The sequence below is a fragment of the Macaca fascicularis genome, chromosome 5, assembly GCF_037993035.2.
Source record: "Macaca fascicularis isolate 582-1 chromosome 5, T2T-MFA8v1.1".
NCBI classification, from domain to species: Eukaryota; Metazoa; Chordata; class Mammalia; order Primates; family Cercopithecidae; genus Macaca; species Macaca fascicularis.
The window spans coordinates 36,931,347-36,950,541 of record NC_088379.1 but is presented as its reverse complement, the minus strand read 5'-3'; the positions used below and the strand labels follow the sequence as shown (position 1 = coordinate 36,950,541).

At 43.9% G+C, this 19,195-nt stretch overlaps 1 protein-coding gene and 1 long non-coding RNA gene across 2 annotated transcripts in view; one reads left to right on the top strand and one right to left on the bottom strand.

Moving 5' to 3' along the window:
- Positions 1-19,195, top strand: part of RELL1 (RELT like 1) — a 74,377-nt gene that overhangs the window by 38,982 nt on the left and 16,200 nt on the right. The window contains exons 4-6 of the mRNA XM_065544863.1: positions 8,054-8,111; positions 11,491-11,727; positions 15,066-15,204. Coding sequence (XP_065400935.1) covers positions 8,054-8,111; positions 11,491-11,727; positions 15,066-15,201 — 431 coding nt within the window. The 3' untranslated portion in view covers positions 15,202-15,204. The remainder of the gene's footprint in view (positions 1-8,053; positions 8,112-11,490; positions 11,728-15,065; positions 15,205-19,195) is intronic.
- On the bottom strand, positions 16,278-18,441 carry LOC141410288 (uncharacterized). Its single transcript, XR_012434773.1, has 2 exons — positions 18,309-18,441; positions 16,278-17,566 (listed from the first exon to the last, which is right to left on the bottom strand). It is a non-coding gene; the product is annotated as an uncharacterized lncRNA (long non-coding RNA).

The following is a 19,195-nucleotide window of genomic DNA, read 5'->3' as shown; positions in this document are numbered from 1 at the left end:
AAGTACATTCACAGTGTTAAACATGCATCTCCACTGTCTAGTTCCACAACTTTATATCATCCCAAACGGAAGCTCTGGACCCGTTAGGTAGCCACTCCCTCCTCCCCCGGCCACTGGCAGCTGCTGCTGTGCTTCTGTTTGTCTGTTCTATGTCATCCTTTCTCCCCCATTAACACTTTGTTACAAAGTTGAACTTTTATGAAATTGAGGATTTTTTCACCCTGAAATGTATTCTACATTGTCATCTTAAATGGAAGATTAATTTAATCTTGAGTGAAGAAACTCTGGGGTCATTGTTCTGAGCACTGGTTATTCCCTCGATAGCACACCATGCCCTCAGTGATGTTTAAGGTGTATGGGATTCCTTGCCCACTTGCTCCATAGCTGTGGATTCTTACACTTTGAATTCTCATGACAATTGAAAAGCAAACGTTTCCCCTGGGCTTTGTCTTTGCTTTAGTCAGCATGGACTCACGGACTGTGCACTGATGATAGAGCTGAGCCATTTTTCTAAACGTTGAAATAACACCACACTCATCAGTAAATACCTGCTCCTCTGCCCTCAGGCCCTGCCCCGGGCACCCCACACTCCCAGATCCTCACTACTCCACAAGAGCATCTGCCTGCCCAGCCTGTCTGTCAGTTTGACTCTCTTCAACTGTTTTTGACTTAGAGAAACAGCAGTTTCGTATGGTTGAGCATAATTTTCATTGCTGTTTTCAGAATGTGCTTTATGCTTTTGGCATAGATCTGAGTGCTTTATATACGTAATCTCATTTAATCCTCAAAACATGCTTATAAAGTTGGTTCAATTACACCCATTTTACAGATGAAGAAAGAAGGTTCCAAGTAGTTAAACTTACATGGTTAGTGAGCAGCCCAGCTCTGTCTGGCTGGTTTCAAATTCCGCATTCTTTTCAACCACACAGTATTGTCCCTCTTCTCTTCTAACGTGCAGTTGTCAATTTCTCCAGTCTATAAAATCAGACAACCAAACTTATTCGGATGATGTTTAAAATAACAAAACAGACCAGAATACTTGGATTTTGATCTCTGTCTTCCAGAGACCTTCCTTCAGGGCATAATAGTTGGTGATACTGTTGTTGAGTACTCAATCATGGATGTTTCTTTTACATGAAAAAAAGTGCTTTTTAATTTGCCCAAGCAATGCATGAATATGTCCTTGGCATAGGAAAATGTACCCATTCTGGAAGTGTGCAGCGTAAGGCGTGGATGACCCCCTCACTGCCCCTGTGCCTTTCACATTCCAAACTGCCTTTCTTGGCTGTGGAGAGCTTGCAGGCCTTTGGGACCTGGGCTTCTGAAAGCTGGAGCAGTTGCCAAATTTGTGATGATGCATGAAATGGGTTACTGACAGTTGAATCAGTCGAAATAAGTAAACTGTGAGAACCTTGCCAAGGGCTGAAGTTCTCATGTATCGACGTCATAGTACTCCTGAGGGTTTGCTGTATGCTAGGCCTGTTCTGTGGGCTTTCCAGGGACTCCAGGATCTCGACATTTTCTTCCCATGTTACAAACTGAAGCCCACCGTACTTAACTAAGTTGCCAATGTTGCACCACTGGAAAGTGGGGGAGCTGGGATTGGAACTGAGGTGTTCTGATTCCATAGTCTGTTATTTTAACCAGTTACTGTAGTACCTCTGTCCAGGTGGCATGAAAGAGGGATGGAAAACTTAACTCCTTTCAAAGAGAAACAGTATATAGCTGGGTTAGTTTGTAGAAATCTTAAGCATTAACTCAATAAATTCTTAAAAGTACCGGCTGGGCATAGTGGCTCATGCCTGTAATCCCAGCACTTTGGGAGGCTGAGGTGGGAGGATTGCTTGAGGTCAGGAGTTCGAGACCAGCCTGGCCAACATGGTGAAACCCCATCTCTACTAAAAGTGTAAAAATTAGCTGGGCATGGTGGTGCATATCTGTAATCCCAGCTACTTGGGAGACTGAGGCAGGAGAATCACTTGAACCCAGGAGGCAGAGGCTGCAGTGAGCCAAGATGGCACAGTCACCACACTCCAGCCTGGGCGACAGAGTGAGACTCTGTCTCCAAAAAAATAAATAAATAAATAAATAAATAAATAGATATATAAAAATAAAAGTGCCAGATGACATAGGCCCTTTTATCACCCTATTTTGTAGATTAGGAAACAGAGACCCAGAGGATAAGACACTTGTTCAAAGTCACATAAGCAGGTATGGCAGGATGGTGCCGGCAGTAGGCACTTCTCTTAATTACAGCAGAGAACGTGTTTGGGGTCCTTGGAGGAGGCATATTATATAATGTCCTCACTTCCCACACTAATGTGCAAATAGGGCTGTTTTGTCTTTCTTTTTAAATGATGTTGTTTGCCTTTTGGAAAGTAGCCTTTGTGTTTTTACTGTGCTTCGTACCAGTAGGTACCCCTCAGCAGTCAATACCTGAGGTGCCATTCTTCTCCTCTCTCGTCTGCTCCCCAGTTCTCTTTGCTTTCTATCTTATTCTCAACCCCAGGTCCCCTCTTCTCCTGTCCACGCCTTCATCTGTGTACCTGCGGTTTCTCCAGGGGCTTGTGAGGACAGCTGGTGACTCCAATCCTTTGTGCAGCCCTTGGTTCCCTTCCTGGACTCCCAAGTAATAGCTAATGTTGCTGCACGCCCCCCTCCAGCTGTGGCCTCTTCAGCTTCCAGCCTGCACCAAAACCACAGCCTCGTGATAAGATGCAGCCTTGATCTCTTACCAGTTTATAACCTAGCATGTTTGAGTTTGGCTTTGAGACTGAAATCCTCTATTTTGTGGACCAAATGCATTTTTAAAGTATTTTTTTCTCAATGATTAACATAACTTTGAACTTAGTACCAGTCTGGACTTCCCTGTTGACATTTTCTGTCTTTGATAAATTGGAATTAATATTAATTTCACTTTCTAGTTTTAAAAGTGATAAGCATACCATAACTTTTCCTTTACATTAAGAAAGGAATAAAATTAAGCACAATCTGTCTGTTACCCTTTTCCCACATGTGTTTAGGTTTTCTTTTCCTAGATTTCATGCATCTGTAAACATTTGCAATCGTGATATATGAATGGTTTCTGCTTCGCATTTTAAGTTTGGCAAATGGGGTGATACTTGACCTGTACTCATGGTAACGTTCTTGTTTATGGTTTAAACACATTATGTCTTTAATGATGGAAATCAATTTTAGTTTAGATAAATATCTCTTGAAGGATGGATTATCAGCTGACCTGCTGGGCAAACACACTTTATTTGTTTGTCTCCATCCTCACACAACACTTCTGACACAGATGTGCGGGTTTTTTCCATAATTTGCAGTTCTCCAAATCTCGGAAGCCTGCAATTTAATACAGTTCTGACTCTGTCTACCTAGAGTTAGCATTAGATCCCAAAAGACTTCCCCTACTTGGGATGCCGGTTGGAAGCCGGGCTCTGGTACTTCTGACCTATAGTCTGTAAATGGCTGGGATGAGAGATCCATAGTCCCCTCCTCCGGTTCGATATTTTCCTAGAATGGGTAACAGAACTCAGGGAAACACTTTATTACATGTACTGGCTTGTTACAGAGGATGCAACTCATGAACAACAAAATAGAAGAGATGCATAGTATTGGGGGTGGGATACAAAGCTTCCCTGCTCTCTCTGGGTGCGCCACCCTCCCGGCACCTGCACCTGTTCAGCCACCTGGAAGCTATCAAATCTTGTCGGTCAAGAGTTTTTTTGTTGGCCGGGCACGGTGGCTCACACCTGTAATCCCAGCACTTTGGAAGGCCAAGGCAGGTGGATCAAGAGGTCAGGAAATCGAGACCATCCTGGCTAACACGGTGACACCTCGTCTCTACTAAAAATACAAAAATATTAGCCGGGTGTGGTGGCGGGTACCTGTAGTCCCAGCTACTTGGGAGGCTGAGGCAGGAGAAAGTTGTGAACCTGGGAGACGGAGGTTGCAGTGAGCTGAGATGTGCCACTGTACTCCAGCCTGGGCGACAGAGGGAGACTCCATCTCAAAAACAAAAAACAAACCAAAAAAAAAGTTTTTTTGTCGAGTTTAATTTCCAGTCCCAGAACCCTGCGCTGTCCTCCCCTGCTCTGACTTTCCCGAGGTCCCTGGGTAGGGCTGAAAGTTCCAACCCTCTAATCGCTTGGTCTTAATGATGACTGGCCCCACCCTGAGACTGTCTAGGGGCCCCACCCCGAGTCACCACATTAGTATAAACTCAGGTGTGATCAAAAGAAGCCCATTATGAATAACAAAAGACTCTCCTCTCAGGAAATTCCAAGGCCTTTAGGAACTCTGTGACAGGAACCCAGGACAATGACCAGATCTATTGCATATTATGCCACACCTGCACACTGACTGTTTTCCTAATCCAAAGGGTTGGATGTACCGCCGTGCTAGCTTTTAATTCATCTTTCTAAATAGAGCCGAACTGAATCATGTCTGGGTAGTCGCTGGAGTTTTCTTGCATTGTATGGATGTTTGGAAAGTGTCTGGGAGTCTGTAGCTGAGTTTCTCTGCTAGGCCCTTACACTGGCTGCTTAGTAAAAATTGCAGGGAGTCCTACAGATATTCCTCAAGTGCTTCTGATTAGTACTTCTGATCCCTAGGCAAGAGATGCCTTTGTGGAGTTTTTGCCTTCAGGCTCCACTTATATTTTGGCAGAAAAGATTCCTTTATAAATGACTGTGAGCACGGAGTGGGTTCTGAAACTTCCTCTGTTTATGCAAACATGCCGTGAACCATTATTCAACCTGTGTCCCTTTGGGTGGGGACTTGGACATTGAAGGGTAGGAAGGAGGGTGTCAGGGTTAAACGCACCCACCCTGGAGTCAGTCAGAGCAGGGTTTGTGTCCAAGCCTGTCACTCTCTAGCTGTGTGACTCCGGCCAGTCAGTTACGATCTTTAGGTCTCAGTCTGTATACTTGTAAAATGGGGGTGATAATTCTACCTACTGTTAAGGGCGTCAGAAGCGTCCAACATGGAAGATCTATAAAGCTTTCAGGCAGCGACTGGCACGTGCCGGCCCTTACATTTTGGTGATGGCAATGTTAGTTTTTGCTTGAGAAATTTGCCTTAGGTGTGAGGAAAACTCTGAAGAGAATAGTGATGGCAGAGACAACCAGACATTTTTCTTGCCTGATTTTGGCTGTTCCATGCATATTATCAAGCAGGGATTCCGGGAGAAAAAGAGGTCTTTTCTGGAAAATACCGCCCTTCCCTTTTCTTGGGGAGTTTCCTTGCCCTGCACCTTGCTCCTCCCATTTTGGGAAAGGCTATGCAGGGAAGCGTAGTTGATAAAATGCTGGCAAGTGTGGAGAAAGCCTCCTGTGGCTTAGTGGAGCTGTGAGTAATATGCAAGGAGGAGATACACCTTCAACAGAACTCAGACCATTGCTCTTTTATGGTAACTTCACAACCACATTAAGGCATGCGTTTCAGTCCTAACGGTGGTGTTATATTAGAAAGCCTTCCTGTCACTGGAAACCAAAAATGTTCCCAAGAGACAGATGACTGAAGCTGACTCGCTGGAGGTTAGCTCAGAGACAGGGATGCGTGTGTGTACACGCGGGTATGTACCTGTACACGCATGCATGTGCGTGTGTGCGCGTGTGTGTCTCACATGCCACAGGGTGAGTCCTAGAGACTCCCTTAGCAAACCAAAGGAATGTTTACTAATTATTCCTGGGAGAGAAAGATGAGTTACAGGAATTCATGAATAACTGAGAAACACGTCTATAAGAAGCAAGCTTTAATAATGATTTTAATATAGCGTATCTTCCTGGAATTAGTTTGTAATTTGATGTTTCATTTTTTAGGTAGTCATCATTTTACAGGTGATTGATTTTCTCAGGCAGTGATTTAAACGTTTGATTTTAAAAAGCTCACTCTTTGTATGTGCTGTTAGTGCTGTCCCTGTTTTAACACCTTTTGGTGGTGTTTTCCCTCTTTTTTATGTTTGTAGTTTTGAAGTTTGATAAACGTTGGCAGAGTAAGTATGGACAGCAAATTACTTTATATAATCAGTCCTCCATATCCATGAGATCTGCACCTATAGATTTAACCAATCAAGGATAAAAAAAAATTAGGAAAAAAAAAATGGATGGTTGCATCTTTCTGGACATGTGCAGACTTGTTTCTTGTCATTATTTCCCAAATAAAACAGCATAACAACTATTTACATAGGATTTCCACTGTATTAGCTACTATAAGTAACCTAAAGATGATTTAAAGTGTATGGGGGTGGAGTAGATATGTTTTATATCAGGAACCTGAGCATCTGTGGATTTTGATATCTGCACGGATCTGAGGAACATTCCTGCATGGATACTGAGGACAACTGTATTTTGTATACAATAAAATACAAAATTGTATATGGGATTGTATATCCAAACCTAGTATCTGAAACAACGTTTTTTTTGAATCCTCATTTATTAGTCAAACAGGAAATTAACTGACATTACTGGATTATACTTAAATGTGTTTTACAGAGGCAACTGTCTTTTTTATTGTGCAGGAGAAATTACTATGGATCCATTTTCATAATGTTTTTGTAATGATAGGAGGTCTTATTTAGATCAGAATTTGTGTTTGGAAATGCACTTGGACATCCTCACAGATAGTTGTGAAGGGTAAAGAATTTCTTTTGGCAAAAGATTAAGTGTCATATTAATATTTCTCAAAAGAATAAAGCAAAAACCCGTGTGTTCTCAAGGGTTGCAACAGGGCAATGTGTCCCTTAAAAATTGGATCGGGGCCAAACAAATACCTCACTCTCTTATATGTAAAGCACAGATATATATAGTACATAACCAAATATGAAATGTATCTGCCATACTGTACTTTAATGAGAGAGTCATTAGGAAAAAATAGTTGAACAAAGCTCTTGGGTGGGGCAATAACAAAAGCCAGGCTGAGAAACCCCGCATTGTAAGCCCTTAACTGTTAACACTTAGAGGAGCAGTTGGAACTAGAATTAATATTCCTCCTCTAGAAAAGGCATTTGAATGTTAAATGTTAAAGGTTGGTGTTGGCTTACGTGGTAAATAGTGATTTTTATTTGTTCTTTCCTCTCAGAGACTTGTTGTGGTTAGTCATGAGAACAGTGCTTCAGAAATCAATTGAAAAGGTTATGAGCCAGTAATAACATTTGGCCTTGCCAATTAAATAGCCAAGGGAATCTTGAACGTTCACTTCAGTCTTTTATCCTGGAGAGCATGACCACTCTACAGGAGGCAGAAAACACATGGCGTGTGGATGTGGGTGTGGGTTGGGGGACTCAAGAAACTAAGAAACTTAGATTAGGTTTTTATTATTTATTTATTTATTTATTTATTTATTTATTTATTTTTTGCTTTTGTTGACAGCCTAGCCTCCCACCTACAAATGTGGATTTTTTTAGAAGTCTAATTTAAGTTAGCATATATTACATAACTTATATGTTGTGATCAATACTTGAAATTTTAAGGTATCTGGCCAGTCAAGGGCTTATATGATCCTGAAGCTCATCTGGAAAATTAACCTTCTCTCATCCCTGATTCGATGTGGGATAGAATTGATGCTACAGGAGGATGCAGAGTTTAGAGCTAATTATTTTGGCACATACAAGTTATTAGACTACAGGTCACTTATGAAATACATTTCACTATCAATATTTTTCAAAGTATATTTATCAAAATGAGTTAACTGCAATAGAGCAGCGGCATATAAATGGTCCTTTAGTTTGTTGGAGTTGGCTTGGGGTGGGGGGGGTAGTTTCTACTTTCTATTGCTATTGATGTGTAGGAAGCAATGCCTTATAGTAGGTCTGCTCTCCTTGCCGTAGATTCTCTGTCACTCTTACTAAGTTCCTGCTGGGTGAAAGTTATTGACAGATGGTGCCATGTTATGCAGTTATGTTGGGGGAGACCCTCCCTTCTCTAGGCCCCCAGGACCTCATCTATGAACTGAAAGAATGGAATTAGGTGTGTTTTCAACAGCTTTTCTGATGTGATTACTCATCTTATTCATTCTGTTTTAATTCTTTAATTTTATTTTTATTCCTTAGCGAACGCTGATGTCTTAAAGGCGATGGTAGCGGATAACAGCCTGTATGATCCTGAAAGGTGAGTGCTCCTCCCCTCCTCCTTAGTGCAACATCTTTTCAGTTACTTGCTCAGATATGGCGCCATCTGAAATGCTCTTCTGCTAGAGCAGGTTTCCCAACTTTGGCACTATTTTGGGCCAGTTATTTTGGGCCAGCTAGTTCTTTGCTGTGCAGAACCGTCCCGTGTATTGTAGGATGTTTGACAGCATCCCTGGCCTCCACTCACAAGATGCCAGAGCACCCCCTGCCCCCACCCTCCCAAGGTGTGACAATCCATAATGTCTCCACACATGGTCAATGTCCCGTAGCGGGGATGATCACTCCTGGTTGAGAACTGTTAGAGAATAGTGATGGGAAGAAGTAAGGCATAGAGGTTAAGGGCAAAAACATAGCCTTGGAATTGGGAGATGTGATTGAATCCTGCCTGCACCACAATATTAACTGTCTATTCTTGAGGAAGTTAACTGACCACCCTGAGTTTAAGTTCCATCGTCTATAAAATGGAGATCACCACACCAGCTTTATAGGGTTGTTATAAGGAATATAGCATACCTTAAGCATTGAAAGACCTCCATGAACAATGATGATTAAATGAGCAAGCTGGTTTGGAGCTACCTGCTATGTTCTGTTTTTTGTATTACTGTTTTAGGTTATGGTTGTTGAGCAGCATATTCCTTCATAATTAATTACAGAGAACTGTATTTCCATATAAGTATTATTTCTTCAACAAGGAGCATTTATTGGATGCCTGCTGTGTGCTGGGTGCTGCTCTGGAGCTGGACATCCACAGACCCTTGCCATGGAGGAACACAGTCAGTGGGGAGTGGAGACGTGTGTGTGAGGCCTCGCGATGGAGAGCCTGCAAGTGCTGTAGGACTGGTGGAGACTGAAGCCTCTAGGGGACCCTGGGAGGCCATTGGGAGTTCAGGAAGGTTCATGGAAGAGGTGCCATCTGAACCAGGTGTGCAGGAGGTGGAGACAAGAGTCAGGGTTGGCTGTAGGAATAAGAAGGGCCAGAAGAAAAGTCACCACATCATGATAGCCTGGGACTCAGCCTATGAAGGGTTCGGTCCAGGGTGGCCAGGCCAAGTGACATGGCAAAGGGGTTGGATCTTTCTCCGCTTCCTATGTGGGTTGTGCACTCAGCACACCTTAGATGTTTAAGAGGTGTTCGTCAAACTGGCTACGTTGGATGTGTGTTTTGGAAAGGTAACTCAGAATGCAAGGAGTTGAGTTTAGGAGAGACGTAGAGTCATAGAGACAGAAGAGCTCTGATTTCTCCCACATTCCAGTCCTGGCCACAGACAGTTGGTGTTCTGACCATCTTAGCTCATGGTGTCTTTGTCTCAATCATCTTTGGGCATCCTGTAGTGCCCATCAGTGAGTTTTGTACACAGCTGGTACTTGAGAAATGCTTGTTGAGTGAATGTTGTTAAACTCTTGCATTCAGCTTTCTGATATGTGGTGCTAAGTTGACATTATTTTACTCCAGGAAGGTACAGCTGTGTGTTTTTATTTTTTTTTATTTTTATTTTTATTTATTTATTTTTTTTGAGACGGAGTCTCGCTCTGTCGCCGGGGCTGGAGCGCAGTGGCGGGATCTCAGCTCACTGCAAGCTCCGCCTCCCGGGTTTACGCCATTCTCCTGCCTCAGCCTCCTGTGTAGCTGGGACTACAGGCGCCCGCCACCTCGCCCGGCTAGTTTTTTGTATTTTTTTAGTAGAGACGGGGTTTCACCGTGTTCACCAGGATGGTCTCGATCTCCTGACCTCGTGATCCGCCCGTCTCGGCCTCCCAAAGTGCTGGGATTACAGGCTTGAGCCACCGCGCCCGGCCTGTGTGTTTTTATTTTAACAGTTAGGAAGGCATCCCTAAAGAGCACCAGAAGACTTTTGTCTGTCAGTCATGTTTGAGGCGGTCTCCTCAACTGGAGGCTCTACTTCTTTTTTTTAAGTGTGCTGGTGGCCAGTTTGCATCAACGAAAAGCCTGGTTTCTGCCATCACAGCCTCCTGTGTGTCTCTGGGGCTCTTGCCACGGTCCAGGTGTCAGGCTGTGGGTGTCATGCCATCCCCACTCCTCCCACCTGTGCCGGAGGGCTGATTCCTGCTCAGTTCGGGTCTGCTAGGTTCGAATTCCTCCTTTTCTGCCGGGCCAGAGCCTTCATGCATGCCTTTTGAAAACAGCTCGTATCTGGCCTATATATTTCTGCTTTTTATATTTCAGATGGTCTAGCCAAATTTATTCCAGATTATCAAAGTGGTCTCTGCTGTTTCTGAAGCACTATCGTGTATAGCAAGGTGATTAATTGCATGGTTTCTGGAATTCAGCGTTCTAGGTTTGAATCTCAGATCCAGCACTTATTTGCAAGTGTGATCTTGTTGCAAGTGTGAGGCCAGTTACTTCACTTCTCCCTGCCTCAGCATCCTCATTGTTAAAATGAAGAAATTAATAATACTTACATCATAAGATTTTATAAGGATTAATTCCATTAATATATACATATAAAATGCTTAGAATACTGTTAGCTATTTTATTATGACTGTTATCAACACCATCAACATCTGTTTTGGACATCACTTTTGATATCTTTGCCTAAAGGCTTTCCTCCTTTGATATAATGGAGATTTGATGAAATCTTTTCTCTAAGTTATCTGATAATTTGATGGAATTTGAGTTCTTCCCTTTTCCAGGGCATAGATACTTAGGGAATCTCTTTGCGTAGAGTGATGGGCAGACACTCCTGGTACATGAGAAATTAGGATAATTGCATGAGAAAAAAGATCAGCGTTTTAGAAAGAAACCTAATACTTTAAAGCCAGTGTATCACTGTTAGAAGCAGTGGTTTATTCCCAGCTAATAAATTCCATTCTAGTAGTGATAAATCACTTTTTTTTTTTTTCTTCTAAAGACAGGGTCTCACTCTGTCATCGAGGCTGGAGTTCAGGGGTACAATCATAGCTACCGCAACCTTGAGCTCCTGGGCTCAAGCGGTCCTCCCGCCACAGCCTCCCGAGTAGCTGGGACTACAGGCATGCGTCATCATGCCCGGCTAATTTTTTTATTTTATTTCGGAGACAAGGTCTCTCTATGTTGCTCAGGCTGACCTCAAGCAATCCTCCCACCTTGGCCTCCCAGAATGCTGGGATTATAGGCATGAGCTGTTATGCCTGGCCATGAATCATATTATTATTGCTTAAGATAAGCTGTCATCGCACGGTCATGAGAGCTGAGTACCTGCTGTCTGAGGCCCGTTCACAAAGTCCATTTGTACAATTGGAAGATGCTTTGTTTTTTCTTTCAACTTAAACTGCTTCTGTCATCACAGGGAGAGAGATCACCTTCACTGGTATTTCCTTTAAGTAACCAGTTGCACTTTTTATTTTCCTCCCCACCTTAGCCCCGTGACCCCCAGCACACCAGGGAGCCCACCCGTGAGTCCTGGGCCTTTGTCACCAGGGGGGACCCCGGGAAAGCACGTCTGTGGCCATCATCTGCACACGGTGGGCGGTGTTGTCGAGAGGGACGTGTGTCATCGGTGTAGGCACAAGCGGTGGCACTTTATAAAGCCCACCAACAAGTCCAGAGAGAGCAGACCACGGCGCCAAGGCGAGGTCACGGTCCTTTCTGTTGGCAGGTAAGATCTCTTCGGATGCTTTTGGTTTATGTGTGACATGGGTGCTCTGGTGTGTGGACTTGTGCTTACCTGTCAGATGTAGAATATGTTCTCCGTGCCTGGCTCAGGTTATATCCCTGGGCTTTTTAGATGTTTTCTGGTGTGAGTCCTAGATTTTTCCAACAACAGAAGAATCCTAAAAGGCAGCTGTTGCTAGATCAGATGGGAAATATAATAAGATAAATACCTACCTGCTCTAACAGATAAAGCCCAGATTTTCAACTGTATACAGAATAGACATTTATATTATCACTTATGGAATCCAGGGCAGGTAGTGAGATATCAACGGGTGGCTCTTCAAGTACTTGTCCAGGGTTCCAGGCCCCCTTCGTTTGTGGCTCTGCCAGCCAGCCAGAGGAGCAGGTCCGTGGAAGGTTGTTCACGCGGGGTTTTGAAAGAGCTACGAGGCCTGAGAGTGGCTCGCATCATTTTGACTCACACTTCACTGGCTGGAACTCGATCACCCAGCCAAGCTAACGTTCAGGGAACTGAGAAATATCATCGGGCCATGTGCAAGGGAGAGGAGAAGCTGTGGATCTGGTCCACAGCCCTCCAGTCTCTGTCTTGTAAGTTCCATGTGAATTCCTTTGACTGCTTGCTTTTAGTGGGCGGTGCTTTCCACTGTGTCTTGGCTCTCCGGCTCCTAGTGCCTTTCACTTGTGACCCATATGTGAGGTGGAGATCCTGCAGTTCAAGTGATGAATCCATCAGCCCTTACCTGAAGCATCTTTGCAGTGGGATGCTTTTGCAGTTCTGCTGTTGGATGCTGAGTCCCATGCAAGAACTGCATTGCCGATGTTGCATTTGGAAAGACAGTGGGGAGTACTGGTAAGGAACACACATGCTGGAGTGAGGCTGGGTGAGCACTGAGCAAAAGTCGACAGTGCTATTACTTACATGATCCTTCTGTGTCTACTGACAACCCCCTGAGAAGAGTGACCTGAACTCGTTGCTTCTACTCTCTTTCGAGTCCTGGCACCACTACTTGCAGACTGTTATGTTGCTCTGTGCCTCGGTTTCCCCCTCTGTAAAGTGAGAAGGACAGTCACACTCACCTCATAGAGTTGCTGTGTAGACTAAATAAGGTGACGCACATAAAGGTCTTAAACCAGCTTTGGGTACTTACACACTCAAGAAATGTTGGCTGGTTATTATTTTTATTTTAATTCAGTTGAGTTTCATCATTGTGTTGCACAAGCATCACGGAGAAGACGCTGGGCTGTTTGCCACTTACAGCAAAACAGCACAACTCATGACCACACTATTTTATTAAGAAGCAAAGTCATGGGAATTTATGAATGCAAAGCAATGAGAACCTGTAGCTTGTTTGGACAAAGCATGTTTTGTTGGTCTTAAAAAAAAATCTGCTGAAATTTTCAACTCAGATTCAACATGGCTTTTTCTTTTTCTTTTTTTTTTTTTGAGATAGAGTCTTACTCTGTCACCCAAGCTGGAGTGCAGTGGTATGAACTCAGGTCATTGCAACCTCTGCCTCCTGGGCTCAAACGATTGTCGTGCCTCAGCCTCCCGAATAGGTGGGACTGCAGGTGCCCGCCACCATGACTGGCTAATTTTTGTATTTTTAGGAGAGATGGGGTTTCACCAAGTTGGCCAGGCTGGTCTCGAACTCCTCACCTCAAGTGATCCACCCATCTTGACCTCCCAAAGTGTTGGGATTACAGGTGTGAGCCACCGGGTCTGGCCAAACGTGGCTTTTTAAAATGCCCCAAATCCAACTCTCTTTCTTGGATATCGGATATTGGATACTTAATGATCCCAGGCTGTTTTTCAGCATGTATTACTTAAGAGAGTCTTAGAGTTTGACAGAATAGATTTGTGTTTACAATTTCCCTGTTCGTTCTTTCACTTCTTCAGAGCCTTCTCCTCAGGGTTGGTGATCTTATTCTGGACACAGAAGGAGGATTTATTTCAGATAGTTTTTAAGGGAAAAATTAAGACCAGAACTAGAAAGAAACTGTTATGAAAAGCTCTAGGATTTGGTGATGATATACTAGAAAAAACAGTTAAACTGAATACATTTATTTAACTCTTAATTCTTGATGAAAATCTCTTCCTTAACTTCCTTTAGTCTTTCCTTAATCTGTAATGAAAATTAACCCATTGTGTTTTTTTTAAAGACAAACTCTCAAACCCTAATGCTGATAAAATGTGTTGCTAGGGCTCTTCTGATTTTCTGCATATGTGTGAGAGTGTGTGTGTGTGTGTGTGTTGAGATAGGACTGCCTGACAGTTGCATATTTTCAGAAGTTCGTCATCTTCTGGTAAACATTCTGGTTATGTCAGTCTAATTTGTAAACCAGTTGAGCATTTAACCAGGTTTCTGTGGTTAAAAAAAACTGGCATAGGCCAGGTGTGGTGGCTCACGCCTGTAATTCCAGAACTTTGGGAGGCCGAGGTAGGTGGATCACCTGAGGTCAGGAGTTTGAGACTGGCCTGGCCAACAAGGTGAAACCCCATCTCTTCTAAAAATACAAAATTAGCCAGTCATGGTGGCATAAGCCTGTAATCCCAGCTACTTGAGAGGCTAAGGCAAGAGAATCGCTTAAACTCGGGAGTTGGAGGTTGTAGTGAGCCGAGATTGCACCACTGCACTCCAGTCTGGGCAACAAGAGGGTAACTCCTTCTCAAAAACCAACAAAACCTGATCATTGTTAGAAACCACAACTCTGAGGCTGTTTAATATTTGAGTCCCTGAGGTTTTTTTTTTTTCTTATTGAGACAGGGCCTAACTCTGTTGCCCAGGCTGGAGTGCAGTGACGTGATCTCTGCTCACTGCAGCCCCCTCCTCCTGGGCTCAGATGGTTCTCCTGCTTCAGCCTCCCGAGTAGCTGGGACTACAGGTGCACACCACTACGCCCGGCTAATTTCTGTAACTTTCGTAGAGACAGAGTTTTGCTATATGCCCTGGCTGGTCTCAAACTCCTAGGCTCAAGCAATCCACCCACCTCAGCCTTCCAAAGTGCTGCTGGGATTACAGGCATAAGCCACCGTGCCTGGCCAATACCTGAGTTTTTAAATGCCTTTTGCACGCTCTGTGAAATATCCGGCTTAGTCTGTGATGTGGTTGAGTAGAAATCAGCTGGAAGGTTGGGCAGGGGCCAGGGGAATGTGCCGGATAGGAATGCATGCTCCTCCTCTTGAATATGTTGTTTTTCATTTGTGTCCTAACTTTTGGCTGAGTTCATCTGAGATCCTCTGGGTGGATGATTTTTGCTTTCTTCACAATTCTTGTTTATTAGAAAAGCAAACCCCATCACCTCTCCCCGTTCCCCCCTCAGGTTTAGAGTTACAAAAGTGGAGCACAAGTCAAACCAGAAGGAACGGAGAAGCCTGATGTCTGTTAGTGGGGCTGAAACCGTCAATGGGGAGGTGCCGGCAACACCTGTGAAGAGAGAACGCAGCGGCACAGAGTAGCAGGTGAGCCGTGGTTTTGGTGACATTGGGGGCAGGGTGGCGCAGGGTGAGGAGAAGGGTGGCAGCATAGGGATGGCATTTGGCAGGGAAATGGGAGAGCTTTCCTGGACCCAGAAAGGCCGAGGGGGACTGAACATGATTACTTGTCTGCCCAGAGCTTCTTGTAAAGAAGTCACAAACGTGGTGCCTCCAGGGGCTTGGCCTGTGTGGTAATGAGGATAGAGGATTACTTGTGAGGCAATGTGGCATGGTGGGGATTGTGGCAAACTAGAACTCACATCACCCACCATATAGGGCTTGTGTTACCACGAGGCAGAAAGCGCCTAGGGTTGCTGCATCTTCTTACGTAAAAAATGACAAAATCCAGACTTTTAAAATGTAAAATCACTGATTTTTGATATTGGCAGCTTACATTTTTTTAATTATTATTTTTTTTAAACAACCATGCAGGCCAAATGACATGTAATCTTGTCACCATTTCCAGGTAAACTGTGACTTGAAAAAGTCTGGAGCAAACAAACCAATCCTTTTTCCTTTTATTCTGTTGGAAACCAGTTTTCTTTGTGTCGCAGTTCTGAAACCTCAATACGAATATTTCTCTTCCCACCAAATATTTTGAGGCAATTGAAAAGCCACAGTGATTTATTTCTTGATTTGGCAATTTTAGTTTTGCAAGACACTGTTTAAAAAACAAAAAAACATGCAGCTGGGCACAGTGGCTCACGCCTGTAATGCCAGCACTTTGGGAGGCTGAGGCGGGTGGATCATGAGGTCAGGAGATCGAGACCATCCTGGCTAACACGGTGAAACCCCGTCTCTACTAAAAAATACAAAAAATTAGCCGGGCGAGGTGGCGGGTGCCTGTAGTCCCAGCTACTCAGGAGGCTGAGGCAGGAGAATGGTGTGAACCCAGGAGGCAGAGCTTGCAGTGAGCCGATATCATGCCACTGCACTCCAGTCTGGGCGACAGAGTGAGACTCCATCTAAACAAACAAACAAACAAACAAACAAAAACACACACACACACACACACACACACACACCCCAAAACCCTATGATAAATTGATAGTGGCTTAACTTTCATCTTAACTCCTTTATTTCTGTTCCGGCTTGAGTGGTATTTATCCTTTCCATGTTTCTTATCCCTTGTAAAAGGGCAAGGGTGACAATTTGGGAGGGATCATGCCCTAAATGCTCCATGGAACCATCAGAGCCTGAACATGAAGACAGAGAGTTTACACTTACATAGGGAGGGGAGGGCGGGCAATGGGGGAGAGGTCAGGCAGGGTCCTTGAAGGTACAGGGACACAGCCAAACGACATGAACCCTGGAGTCAGACTGCCAGGTTCAAGCTCCAGTGTGCCACGCACTAACCCTGGGACCTAGGCAAGATACTTGAGCTTTCTACGCCTCACTGGAAATTGGAAGTGATGCTCCTTGCCTCAGGGGCGGGAGTGAGATTTCCATGAAGTTGCACGTGGGAAACGCTCCGTCCATGCTACTGATTATTATCATGCAATTAATTCATTTTTGGTCGGTGTGGCTGAGTGGAGGAGAGATGTGGCTTTTGGGTGAAGCTTCTCTGACAATCCGCCGGGCTCAGAGGGTTGAAGGTGCTCTGGAACAACTCTGTGCACCTACATTTTCTGAGACATAGGGACTCTGATCATGTTCTAGTGCTAGTTAGCCCTTGCGGTTTTGCCTGTGGGGAGATCTGGCATCTCTTCCTGAGTTTAGGAGCAAAATAGGAACTTTCTTAAAGAGAGAAACAGTACAGAAAAGTCTACCATTGGCTTCTCGGCCAGTTACTGGTGACCTTGGGGAAGGGAACCAAAAGGAATTTAAGAAGAGGATGATGAAGATGAGTAATAACAGCAGCTAAAGTTAATTCAATATTCTAGTCTTCTAGGCATGGTACTGATGTGTATCTCACATGTCATCATTATAAACCTCTCTGAATAGAGTTAGTACTATGATCATAGTTTTACAGATGAGGAAACTGATGAATGGGAAAGGTGAGTGACATGTTGAAGGTCATATAGCTGGAAAGAGGAGCATTCTGATTAAGGTCAGCGAAGGACTTGGCTGTGTGGGAAGAGAAGCATGTGGCTATTCAAGTCTTAGGTGAGGAAGGCCCAGCCAGCTTAGCTGCAAAGAAAGTATGGGTCATAAGGACAGGCTGAGTATGAGTCATCAACTGGGCAGTGAGTTGAGAGATGGAGCCGATTGCACCAGAAGACCTGGCTTGCCCTCGGTTAGGAACTGCAAGATGATCCTCTTGTCAGACTCACCTCTGATTAGAGCTTGACTGACTAGTGCCATGGGTGATTTTGGCCACCAGGTCCCGGAGAGCGGCACTCTAGATCTGGGAAGGTGAAAAGAATTAGGATTGCTCAGCTGGGTTTTTTGGCCCGAATCTGTCTGATTCTGACTATAGAAATTTGGTCCAAGCATCTGAAGTCCTGACCACATTTAACTGATTTACAGTGAGATATTCTCTGCACAGCACGCTGTTATTCAGCAGGATTATATAAACGAGGACTGGATTTGATTAGAAGACATGGGTGTAAATCTGAGCTTCACAATTTGGACATTGTATTTAACTGCTCTACCCCTGGTTTCTTTGAACATGAAATAAGGTATTAAATTCATTGTTTTAATCCAACAGCCAAGAGAAAGTGTGGGATATAGTTGGCTGTCGGTAGAAGGTAGTCATATTGTATTGTACCGCTCAAAGCACAATGAGCAAGAGTGACCTTCAAAGGGTATGTGTTTTCCGAGCCTCCAACTTGTTGTAATTGATTTTCAAATTAAATATTAATTTTTTATTATGGAAAATTTTAAACAAACTCAAAAAGTAGAATAATATCATGGATGTCCATGATCCCGAGTAAATTAATTATAATACCTACAGTTTTTTGAGTACTCTGTACTTGGCATGCTTTGAAAGACACATTCTGTGTATTAACTAATTTCTTTAATCCTCACGACAGCAGTCGGTAGGTGCTAGTTAGTACCCCATTTTGCAGATGAAGGTCTTAAGCACAGAGAGTTTAAACAACTTGTTTAGAGATATCAGCAAGAATGTGATAGAGTTAGACTTGAACCTGGGCAGCCTTGCTTCAGATGTCACAGACTTCATTCAACTGGGTCCAGGACAAGCAGTTCCCATGAGTAGAGGCTGCTCAAATTGAGACCCGCTGGGTGGCCATATCTGATTACCCCAATGAAGTATGGGCCCTGAAAAAGGAAGGAAGGGAATATTCACTGGTGTTTTACAAATTATGTATTCCACTTTGGGAGGCCAAGACGGGCGGATCACGAGGTCAGGAGATCGAGACCATCCTGGCTAACACGGTGAAACCCCGTCTCTATTAAAAAATACAAAAAACTAGCCGGGCGAGGTGGCGGGTGCCTGTAGTCCCAGCTACTCGCGAGGCTGAGGCAGGAGAATGGCGTAAACCCGGGAGGCGGAGCTTGTAGTGAGCCGAGATCCAGCCACTGCACTCCAGCCTGGGCCACAGAGCGAGACTCCGTCTCAAAAAAAAATAAAAAAAATTATGTATTCATTAAAATTTTTCTTGCAGTTTTTTTTTTTCTTCTCAAATCTCATCCCCCACCAAAAATATGTTTGGAACATTTAACATGACTTGATTTCCCAACTAGAAAAATCCTGAAAAGTTTCCTTCTGGGCCAGACTCTCTGGTCCTTTCTGGTTCTAGACGAAGCCAGATCCGCACTGGAGTGCAGCTGGGGAAGCAGGAGAGGAGTGCTGTGCGTCTTTTCTCCAATCTGATGCCGTCTTTAGAGTTGTGTTTTTTCCTGAAAGAGATTTTTGCTCAAATTTGGATTTTTAGCCAAACAATGTTACTGCAGTATTTTGTTTTACTGTAGAACAGTCTCAAATATTCAAAGACAAATGCATATCCACTTACTGGTTAGGTTTCTTTTTTTCTTTCTGTTGTTTAAGGTGGTTGTTACCAGAAACTAGACT